The following is a 12162-nucleotide window of genomic DNA, read 5'->3' as shown; positions in this document are numbered from 1 at the left end:
ATTATATGGAGCAAGGAAAGGTTTCAAAGATGATAAATAAAAATTCCCCTAAATACAGACCTAAATGCACATGTTCACACACACACACACACACACACACACACACACACACACACACACATACACAGCATGTTTTAACAATAATTTTTAACTTCTAAATACGTGAAGATTATTATATCTGATTATTTGCGTATGTTTGAGTGGTGTCTGTTTAATCATCATTTAATTTTTCCTGCTCCCTAATCAGGGCAAATAAACTTCACTAACACATGTCAGCGTCCTGCCCCTAAAGCCAGGGAAAGAAATGCAAATGCTTACAGAAATGATGGGATCGCTCTGTAGATAAGCCTTTATGGTAATAATTCAAAGAAATACCGGAACCCATCAAAGATAACTGTGCTGACTAGAGACAAGAACCCAGGGCCTGACATTCTTGACACTGTGCACTGGGACTGAATTCTAATGCTAAGTGCTTTTGAAAAGTACATCAAGGTTTAATAGGATGAATTTTCAGACTTGGTCAGAATCTTAGCCACATAAATTCCATTAAGCTCAAAACTCCATAATGCTTCATTCTGTCTATATTTATACCCAAATTCCAATCTACACCCTTCTATGCTCTCTGGTGGGCTCTCTAATGTCTCAATTTCTTTCCTCCTATTTTTGGTTTTCACAATGCCCTTCAAATCTGTTTCTTTTCTTTGGCTTTATGTTCCTAAGCTTTGCTTTACCCATGTTTAAAATCCTTCAAGACCTCTATTTTAAAATAAATACTCTCTTCTCTGATCTCCTATCATGACGTTTTGCACTTGACCCATTTTCTAGACAAAGCTCTACCAAAGTCAATTTAAACCATCACTCCTTGGATAATCATATCCAGAGGAGATGACAGCTCATTCAGAGACTCTTTAAAAACATACCTCTTATTGGTGTGTAGGAGAATTGAGGAAAAACCATGAAGCCATTTCTGAAACTGGGTCTGCAATTTTATGAATGTTTAAGATAGAGGATTACAACAGAATGGATCTCACTGGATGAGTTAATGAGTCATGGAACAGCATAGCAGACTGCTCTATACAGCATTGTTACTTGCAGGTCGGTACTGAGTGGTCCACTGCTACATAAGGAGAGAACAATAGTAGATACTAAGACAAGGGAAGGTTCAAATGACATTCCAATTTCTTCTTATCATCCTCTTTTTCCAGAGAATATCCATATTTAGTTTTTATATTAAACCCAGTATTAACACATGCAGAGACAGGAGTGAGGGGCCTGGTTATGAAAGGTTACCGCAATCCATAGACAAAGCACTTAGTGTAGAGAAGTGGGGGGCTGATCAGAGAGACACCCAGGTGAAATCTTGACAAGACTTCAAGAGTTATAATACAAAACCCAAATCACCTCAAAATGAGACAATATCAAAATGTGAGTCCACAAAATACAAACAACTGTCCTAGGTATCTCTTACTTTGTGTTTATATTATTTATCAAAGTCACCATCACCATATCTATTGAGAATGAAGAGTAGAAGCAAAGCTTAAGGATTTAGTGGATCATACTTCAGTAATTTAGACAGCAGTAACTCAGAATGTCAATGAATTCAGACTGTTGGCCTATAACTCTGATTGATTAAGAATGTTAACATGTTTTTGTCTTCTGTTAATTCAAGCTTCTAGTTACCAGTCATAGAAATCAAACCTAAAGGCAGTGGCTTCTTAGATACCATATGTTTGAAAGGGTAGTGGGCATCTGATTACATAAGGAGTATCTCTGGGAGAGCTTCATATATGTCCTCCACTTAGGATCCATAAGACCTGGCAGAATCATTATCTACTTATTGGCTTTTGAGAGGCTATGGTCCCACTGGACTTCTCTTACAGTGATTCCCGAGACAGAAAAATGATTTAGTCATTTTAAACACAGTGGGACTTAGTGAGACATACTGTCTTTAACATTTACAGAAAGTATGGATGTAGTATTAAAGGGTTATGCAGGCATCTGTGGAAGAAAGTAGGACCAGAATGAAGACTGGGAGATATGGGAGGTAATATTAATATTAATTCCTGGCCAAATTATGCCCAATTAAACACACTGAAGACACTAAAGAAGTGTTTTCAATTCCTTGCTGAACTAGGAAGTGAGGCTTTGCTCATTCATTCTTACTTTGTGATTTTGATGCCTACCTGGGCTATTTAGGTTTTTGTTTCAAAGACAAAAATTAATGTATTGACTCTAGAGAATGCTTTCATTTTGTACACAATTTCAGTAGAAGATAATTTCCTAAAATCATGTTATAACTACACTATTTCAATCACTCAACCAGGTTTTTGTTTTGTTTTGTTTTTTTGAGACAGTGTTTCTATGTATTGTTTTGGAGGCTGTCCTGGAACTCGTTCTGTAGACCAGGCTGGCCTCGAACTCAAAGAGATCTGCCTGCCTCTGCTTCCCATGTGCTGGGATTAAAGGCATGTGCCCGGCTCAACCAGGTATTTTATCATTACAAATTATGGAGACTTAACTATTCTTGCAGCGTTACACATTTTTGTCATAGGTTACCACAGATCTAGATTAAAACTCACCTTGAAGAGACACATGCACACAGTGCAATAAGATAAATGAGTTGTTTACAAGGAGTTAACAATGAATAGAAAACCCAACCATGAAATAAGAGTTTAAAAACTACTTACTTCACTTGCTTGCAGGATTGTGAACTTTGGCAGTTTGGTCTTTGAACTGGTTGTACTGGGTTTCCCATCCAACAGTGATCCAAAGGAGAGGTTTCCAAAGCTGTTCTCAAATTCAATGGAAGGTTTCAGTGTTGGAGAGATGTCAGTTACCTGGTCCTGCCCATCCATGGGTCTTACATATGCAGTTGGCTTTTGTTGCCCCATGATTGTTTTGCAGTAAAGTCCTGATGGGAAGGTTGGGACTGTAAGGCCACTGCTTGGAGCTAATAAAGAAGAGGCAACTAGGGGAGACCCAGGTGCTTGCACTGTATATTCAGATTCTTCTGGTGAATTAGACTGAAAGATTTCTTTGAAAGCATCTTCTCCAGATTTGTTATTATCTTCCTTTGCAGATGGATTCGATTTTTCAACTGTACCGCTTTGGGGTTGCTCAGCTGGGTAGACAAAGAAATCTTCCAGTCGGGTTTGAGGTGGATCCTGTGTGGATGTTTGCATCTTGTTTGGCTGACTACTGGCCTGGCTTGGTTGTCCAGGGCTAGTGGTATGACTATCTCGTGGCCATTCAGGTTTCGATTTTCTGTTGCTGTGTATTAGAGTGGAATTCAGTATTACGACTGAAGGTGGAGGCATTGGTGCTGAGGAGTGGATATTCTCCTGGTGAGGGGGGATTATTCGATTCTTTTGTTCTGGATAAAAGCTTGCTTCACTTTTGCTGATATGTGTTTGGGGCACAGAATTCTTCGGGATGCCCACCAGATGATTCTGACTAGAATGGTTAGTTAGCAGATCCTTCATTTCATCATAGCTTCCAAGAGTGTTCTGGACTCGGTTAGCAAGAGCATCCCCTTTGTTTGTCTAAAATAACAAAAAGAAGGGGAAAGGAGGAGAGAAGATAAATAGGTGTCTGTTTCCTAACATTAAAGCTTCAAATAGATGCTTTACACAGACTAAAAACAGGGTTTTTAAAATATTGTCATACTATCACATAATTTCAAACATTTATGTGATATATAAGGAAAAAACTCAGATTAAAAGGGTTTTTGGATTCCAATACAATTCTTCATAGAACTTCAATGGACAATTTTCAGCTTCATATGGAGATACAAAAAGCAAAACAAGAAAACCAAACACATTGATAACAACAACAAAACAAAAACATCAAGACAGCTGAAGCAATACTGAATTATAAAAGAACTTTTGGAGATATCACAATATCTGATTTCAAGTTATATTACAGAGTTATAGTAACAAAAACAACATGGTATTGGCACAAAAACAGGTACATGGATCAGTTGAAATGAATTGAAGGCACAGACATAAATACATACACCTATGAACACATGATTTTTTAAGAAAAGAAGACGGATATATACACAAGAAAAAGACACCACCTTCAACAAATGGTGTTTGTCAAACTAGATGACTACATGTAGAAGAATCCAACAGATCCATATTTGGATCTGTACAAAACTCAAATCTACATAGATCAAAGATCTCAACATAAAACCAGATACACTGAACTTTTTAGAAGAGAAAGTGATGAATAACCTTGAGCACATTGGCACAGGAAAATAAATTCTGAGTAGAACACTGTTAGCATACGCAGGAAGACCAACAATAAATGAGACATCGTGAAATTTAAAAACTTCTGCACAGCAAAGGACCCTGACATTCAAAGTTGCAGGTTTCAGAATAGGAAAAGATTTATTACCAATCATACATCTGATAGAGGGCTAGTAACCAAAATATATAAAGGATTAAGGAAAACTGTATATCAAGGAACCAACCTAATTTGAAAACAAGGTATAGATCTAAATAATTTTCTCAACAAAGGAAACCCAAATAGGTAACAAACAAAGAAATGTTCACTGCCCTTAGCCATCTGGGAAACACAAATCAAAACTCCGTTGAGACTTCATTTTATACCTGTCTCAATAACTAAGATACATAAAACAAGTAACAGCTCGTTCTGGAGAGGATGTGGGAACATTCATCCATTGCTGGTAGGAATGCAAACTTTTACAGCCATTATAGAAATCAATGTGGTAATTCCTCAGAACAATGGGAGTTTATCTACCTCAAGATGTAACAATACTACTCTTGGGCATATAAAAAATAAGCTTTGTCTTACCACAGAGACATTTACTCAACCATTTTTATTGCTGCTCTATTAATAATCGTCATAATAGCCAGACATCTGAAACAACCTAAATGTCTCAGTAAAAGAATGGACAAAGAAAATATGGCATATTTACACAATGGAGTATTACCTGGCTCTTAAAAATGAAATCATGCGATTAATATGTAAATGGATAGAACTAGAAAAAATCATCCAGAATGAGGTAACCCACACACATACGAGATGTAGTCACTAATATGTGGATATTAGCTTTTAAGGCAATGTCCAAGCTATAACCCATACAATCACAAAGTGAGATATTGGGAGGGACATACAGATCTTCCTAGGAAAGGGAACAAGGCTCTAAGAAGTCTTACTGGGGAAACAAATTACTCTTAAGGGCAAAGTTCATGCCCAGCAGTACATGGGCAACAGGAAATGAACTCAAAGGCACCGTGGAGGTTCCTTGTCTCATAATGTCATGTCAGAGCCTTTCCTTTATTATTTTTAAAATTTATATATATATATGTATATATGTATATATATATATATATATATTCCTTATCTCATTTCACCCCATAGGTACTTTGTGTATGTACTATGTACTATGACTTGTAATTTTGGTGTTTTTATGGTATTCCTGGGTTTGCCAATCAGAGGGTCTCTGTTCCTTGTGTCTTGTCTTGAGTTCTTTCCTTTGTTTTGTCCAATCTGATGTGTTAGTTTTTGTTTTATAATATTTCATTGTTAACACTCCAAAGCCTGTTTGTTTTCTATTGAGAGACGAAAATGGGTAGATCAAGATGGGAGAGTTGTTTAGGAGTAACCGGGAAGAGTAGAAGGAGGGGAAATCATAATCAGGATATATTATGTGAGACAAAAATGTATTTTCCCTAAAAAGAGGAGAGTTGGAATGAGTAGGGATAATGAATGATTAGTTTTCTCCATGTCCTGCCCTAAAACATGTTTATTGGAAGATAATTTTAAGGTGATGTCAGTAATTTTGTGAAATACATTACTGCTTTTAGATTAGATGAGATGAACTGTTACATTGTACATTGTGATTAAACTGTATCCTTACTGGTGTTGGATTACAAGGAATACTTGACTTGTATACATTTTTGACACATTGTAATACTTTCTATCATAAAATGTTATGCCTGTTTGATAGAGAAATCAGTTAAATTGTGCTGTCCTCACTACACAAACTTCAAACAAGGCATGAGATTAAAAACATCTAATTGAGCTAACTTATGATTAGCATGAATCTAATTCCTTTTAATCAGAGAACTGTATAAATTACTGGCACCTACCTACATATTCTAGGGGCAACTGTGTTTACACATGGATGATTCATAGTCATTTACTTTGAAAGACTGCAATTGTTCATAAACAGTGACTCAAGCTCTCATGTGTCTTTGCAGTGAGTTAGAAAATTTTATTCAAGAATTTAAATTGTTGCTTAAGTAAATCAAAACAAAGTAATCTTTTCAAAACAACTTTAGCCTAATGTGTAAGAGAAACAGAGGTAACCAAATAAATCTATGGACAATCAACAGCCCAACTCTTGTAGGATATGCTAATCTCATAAAAATGACAGATTGTTTTTATAAAATAATTAGTCTCTTGCATGTATTTTTGCAATGAGAAAGCAAAGCTTTCATGACTAGAATATGATGGGTAGCTGAATACTTGAAAATAAATTAGATGAAATTCAGTTGCTAATTCCAAAAATTAACTTTTATGATTTTCTTTATAGCTAAATAGATTATCAAAACAAGTTGTTGAATTCAGAAAAGCAAAAGAGTTCTCTGCCTAGGTTGTACTATTCTGGCCCCATATATTACAAAGAGAAAAAGTTACCATTATCCTTGGAGCCATCTGGCAATTGGGCCATTAGTTAGGGAAGGTCCCATATTATGTGGTCTTTATGTCACAGAAGTTAAAAGTACGTGCCTTCTCCTTGGTACATGGTCCACAAAAGATAGATGTTAAATATCCATGACACCACACATGCCTCAGCACTTCCTAGTCTCCTAAATTACACAGGTGTTATACTTATTCAAGTCTCAGGTATTAGTCTCTATTTAGGATATAGGATATAGGATATTTGACTATGGAAGAACACTGAGGGTGAAGTATTAGAAATGGATGAAATCACCAAGGGAAATAAAAAACAGAACAAGAAGATTAGGCTAAAATAAAACACCTGGCATAAATGTAACTTTAATAGACTTGGAGAAGAAGAGAAGCCAGGTAAGGACAACAAAAAAGACAGAGAGAAACCAAACTAGAAACCTTGGCCTCATTATTAGAATGATCTCCACATATTTAATTCATACCATGTGTTAATTCATAGACACCTGCAAAAATTAGGACAGTTGAAGAAATATGAATTTCAAAGATTACACAAAAATGTGCTAAATATATGCCAGGAGATTTCTGTGAGTGACGAAGATCTTTAGAAATTGAATAACTATAAGTCAGTTTTAGTTTGCTCGTCCTCAAGAACTTCTTATATTGCATAATATGCAACCTTGGTAACGAAATGGTGATTAAACAATTAACATTCTGTATAATTCTCAGTAGAATAATTGCCCTGTTTTCAGAAGCACATTTGAAACTCATATTTAAAAGATATAGATGGTGAGAAATCATTTTTATTCCCTAAAATTCCCTAGGTTTACCATTTTAATGGCAGAAATTACTTTTTAGCAAAGGCAAAAAAAACTCTTTGCATATAGCAATTTCCTTCAACTGACTTACACAATGAACCATTTGGATAGCAGCCAAAGTCAGTCTGCCTATTCAATCCCTCCATAAAAAAACAAAGAAATCTCATTGCCTTAAGGCCCCACCAAGAATTTGATGCAAGTCTGAAACATTTTCAGGACTGTTCTGGTCCCTGAAAAACATTTAATCTCTCAAGTAATATGACTGCTTCAAACATAGATACCTGTCTATGATCAAGGATCTGGCTCTATCAGCAGAAACAAAGCTATTTAATTTCCCACTAGAAATATCCTCATTGTGTTTAATGGATTTTGTGGCAGCAGATTTCTACAAAATCATAACCTTATCCATTCCTACTACAGATACCAGCACAATAATAGCCTGAGAAAAATATTGACCCCTCTCTGGCTCCACATGATAAGTACCCAAATAACTTATATCTCATTTGTTTACAAACAAGCTAGAAAAATGCCTGTTGTTATTTTGATAGCATGTAGATGACATACATATCTTTTTCTCAGTAGGAAGAACTATTCCTATTTTTAATGTCTGTTTATTATTGTTTACTTATTACAGTGGTGATGGGGGATGTCCTTCTGTATATATGTTTCTCTTATTGGTCGATGAATAAAACACTGTTTGGACAATAGCCAATAGAGGCAGGAAGATAGGTGGGACTAGGAGATGAGGAGAATTCTAGGAAAAGTAGGCAGAGAGAGACTGCAAAAGAGTCAACAATTGGAGAGAATGGGAGGAAAGGATGCACTAGGCATTCTCCGGTAAGATAAGGCCATGTAGAAATATATAGATTAGTAGTTATGGGTTAATCATTAAGAGAGAGATATCCTATAAGAAGGCCTAGCCACCGGACAACAATTTTATAATTAATATGGCATCAGAGTGCTTATTTGGGGGCTGAAATGGTGGTGGGACCTAGGTGGAACAAGATAATGCCAGCAACACAGTGGTCTTAGTTTCTGAGGTATGCTGACACTTCTTTTTAAGACTCACGTTTTACTACAACTTTAAAAACATTTATTTTAGAAATAATCTTATTTTACATATCAATCCCACAATTCCCTCACTCTTCCATCCTCCCATGTCCACCACTGACCCTCTCAAGCCACCCCCTACCTCATCCCCAAGGATAGTGAGCCCCTCCAAGAGGGACCATCAAAGTCCATCACATCATTTGGGGTAGGGCCTAGTCCCTCCTTCCTGTATCTGGGCTACAACAGTGTTCCTTCATAGGGAATGGGCTCCCAAACTCCATTTGTGCAATAGAGATAAACACTGGCTCCACTGTTAGAGGTCCCGTAGACTGCCCAGGTCTCCTCTCTGGCACCCACATTGAGAGGGCTTGGTTCAGTCCAATACTGGTTCTCCAGCTCTCACTAGGTCAGGTCAGGTCAACTGTTTCTGTGGGTTTCTCCAGCACTGTCTTGGCTCCTTTGCTCATCCCTGCTCCCTCTCCACAACTGGATTCCAGGAGCATGACTCAATGTTTAATAAACCCTTTGAAAAAGATAATTCCTAAACTGGCCAATGTCAACCAATATCATGCTAAACATAATGGAAAAATAAAAAAATTCTCTGAATAAGACCAGAAATTAACATCCTACTATTTTCATTGCTATTTTCAAAGTGTAATTTTGCTACTGTCATGAATTGTAATATAAATATCTGGTATGTAGGATGGTCTTAGGCAACCCCTGTGAAAGAGGTTGTTCAATCCCTAAAGGGGTCACAACCCACAGTTTGAGAACTACTGATTTAGTATATATTAATTTCTCAAATAAAGTGTTTCAGAATTTGATATAAAATAATTATATTCCACACTGTGCCTCTATCAGATGAAAGAGTATATAATAACTTGAAATAAATGATACATAAATAGAAAGGCAAACTGCATGCTAAGTTGGTTACTCTTGAATAAACCATAAAAGTTTTCCAAATTCATGATAAAGTAAAAACTGAAAAGTTTATAGGTTAAAGAATTATCTTTATCTCATGAAAAGTAGAATATCAACTTATTTCATTAAGTGATAAACCATATGTTAAAATATGAAAAGGAATTTCTCTCATTGGTTCATTTTTCAGCATAGATTTCTCCAGAAGATACTAAGGTATTTCTCATGTACTTTTTTTCTCTTTTGAAGGCTAAAAACCATGAACATTACATTAAAGTCTAATGTAATGAAAGTGAGTCTACATTTCAAGTTGGGGTTACACTGACATAATCAGTCTATAATTTTACTATACAAAAAGGTCATAGAGGTAGAACAGTGATAGCCTATAGGAATGGAGAGCTGTCATCTCTCTTAACTTCTTCAGAAAGCAATTGTCTCAGAAGACCTCATGACAGTAACTGTATAGTAGATAAATTAAGGTAGAGTTTACCTTCCAAGCTTTCTGAGTTGAAGATTAAAGGAAGATCCACAGGCTTTACACAAGAGATATGCTGTGACTACAAGTAGGAAATACTGTGGTCATTCTAATGACAAATACTGGTAAGTTCAAAACACTCATGAGGCAAATTTAGGCACAGACACATAGGCATAGACACCTACCCTCAAAAAAGTCTACCATTCAGCAACCACCAGATACTTAATAGTTATCACCAGGCTACCAGGGTCAATTTTCTGCTTCCTCATAATTAGAGAGGCACCTATGAACTAATCTTGTGATTTCTCAAAAAGTAGATAAGGCACAGAAAACCAAATGGACCCTGAAACAAATTTATACATGCCTATCTAACATGCTCTCATTATACAACATAGCAACTTCTAATGGATACTAGATGTTCCGTTTCCTTTTCTGCCCTCCAGAGTTTGAGTAATCTTATTAAGGAGGAAGGTATTCTCAGAAGACTTAATCAAACATTTTTAACATTGCAATGATGAAATTTAGCTGTTTCAATCAATTATAGGCTTCTTTCAATGTGGCCATTACTTTACTTCCCATTCTACGTAATTGGTTGATTCCTTAAAGGTAACCTTTGTAGTCATTATTGTCTAAGTAATCACAATTTGTCTATCATCAAGGAAATGAATTTTCCAAGTATTTTCAAGTACAAATTATATGTCTGGTTTGTGGCTCATGACTAACAGCACTCCTTCATTTAAGCTTTTTGCTTCTCATTACTTTAGGAAATGCAAAGTTCCTTCAGTTTGCTTCTAATGTTATCTACAAATCAGTAGTATAATTTCATTGTCAGACTAACATGCTAAGAGGCTATTGTACCACACTATTTCCTCTTAATAAAATAAGCAAAATAATTCAAGTTTTGAAGTTCATTTTTTCTACTCTATTGTAGTGTAGCTAAAGTATGTTATTTAGTAATTATCTTTTTTCCTAATTCTGATATTTTCACAGTTAAGTTCTCTGGGCTATGAGTTGACATTCCTTTCTTTACTTGCAATCAAACAAAAACTTGAACATTATAGTATGTTCCAGATTTTAAGGCAAGGCATTCCAAAATGTTTCATTTTATCCTCACTACAATCATTCAAATATTCCTCTATCCGTCTTTACCTCCTTTAATACAAATATTCTTGTACAAACCACTTAAATATTTCTGTACCTCAGTTTCCTCACTTTTATTAAGTCATTATAATCTGCAAAATGGTAGTAGTAAAAGCAATTGTATTAATTATAATATGAACTGTTTCAAAAAGGAGGAATAATGTCACAAATGTTATGAGAGTTGCACTTAAGACTCACTCTGTGAGACAGAACTCATGACCAATAAGAAACTTGAAGCTAGATAAGTCGTGGACTTAGGGGAAAATGTAATGCCATCATTCTGTTAAGGGAATAGCATTAAAATGATGCCTAGTGACTACTGGTATTGTACCCATACATCATTGTCTCACTCAACCTTTATCAGAGAAGCTTTTTCTTAAAGTAGATAGTAATTGATAAATAGATCCACAACTAGAAAGTATGCAGAAAATGAGAGACTTTGAATTACTCAGTCCTAATTGTAATGTCTTCATAAATCCCTTCCCTTCCTTCAGGCTCAGGGCTCTATAAGGAAGAAGAGAAAGAAAGATTTCAAGAGTCAGCGTGAATGGATGACTCAATCAAACTCTCTTCATATGAATCCACAGAGACTGTGGCAGTAATGCACAAGCCCCATACAGATTCAAGTTAAATGTGGTCCTAGCACTAGAGGGAGGTATATATATAAGGCTACAGCCCTAACCAAAATACATTGCTAACCTAACCTAAGCTAACCTAAGCTAACCTATCCTAACCTATCCTAACCTAACCAATTACTATCTGCAATTGATAGCTGCTGGCAAAGACAAAATCCGTTTTTCGTATGGGATCTCACTGATTATGTAAACCATAATTCATTGCAGGCCCCAAGCCCAGGAATAGTTATTTAGACACCATAAAATGACCGAAATGGTATTTTTTGTGGAATATTCGTATCATTTTTATTTTGTTTTGGCATTATCATCTAATTGGTATTTCAATTTTTTCTATTTTTATTTATGTGTGGGGTTTTATGTTTCTTGGTTTCTTGTTTGCTTTGAATTTTGAAAGATGAATGGACAGAAAGGTAGAGAAGATATAGAATGATTTGGGGTAAGGAAAAATGATCAAATTATTGTA

The 12162-nt window shown here is 35.7% G+C and overlaps 1 protein-coding gene across 3 annotated transcripts in view; it reads right to left on the bottom strand.

The window, feature by feature from the left end:
• Positions 1-12162, bottom strand: part of Aff2 (AF4/FMR2 family member 2) — a 514115-nt gene that overhangs the window by 330377 nt on the left and 171576 nt on the right. For all 3 annotated transcript variants that reach the window (XM_005085893.4, XM_040744698.1, XM_013125099.3), the window contains exon 3: positions 2688-3542. In XM_005085893.4, the coding sequence (XP_005085950.1) occupies positions 2688-3542 (855 nt within the window). The remainder of the gene's footprint in view (positions 1-2687; positions 3543-12162) is intronic.

Source organism: Mesocricetus auratus, unplaced genomic scaffold (assembly GCF_017639785.1).
Source record: "Mesocricetus auratus isolate SY011 unplaced genomic scaffold, BCM_Maur_2.0 Super-Scaffold_100003, whole genome shotgun sequence".
NCBI classification, from domain to species: domain Eukaryota; kingdom Metazoa; phylum Chordata; class Mammalia; order Rodentia; family Cricetidae; genus Mesocricetus; species Mesocricetus auratus.
This window is presented reverse-complemented; position numbering and strand designations above follow the sequence as displayed.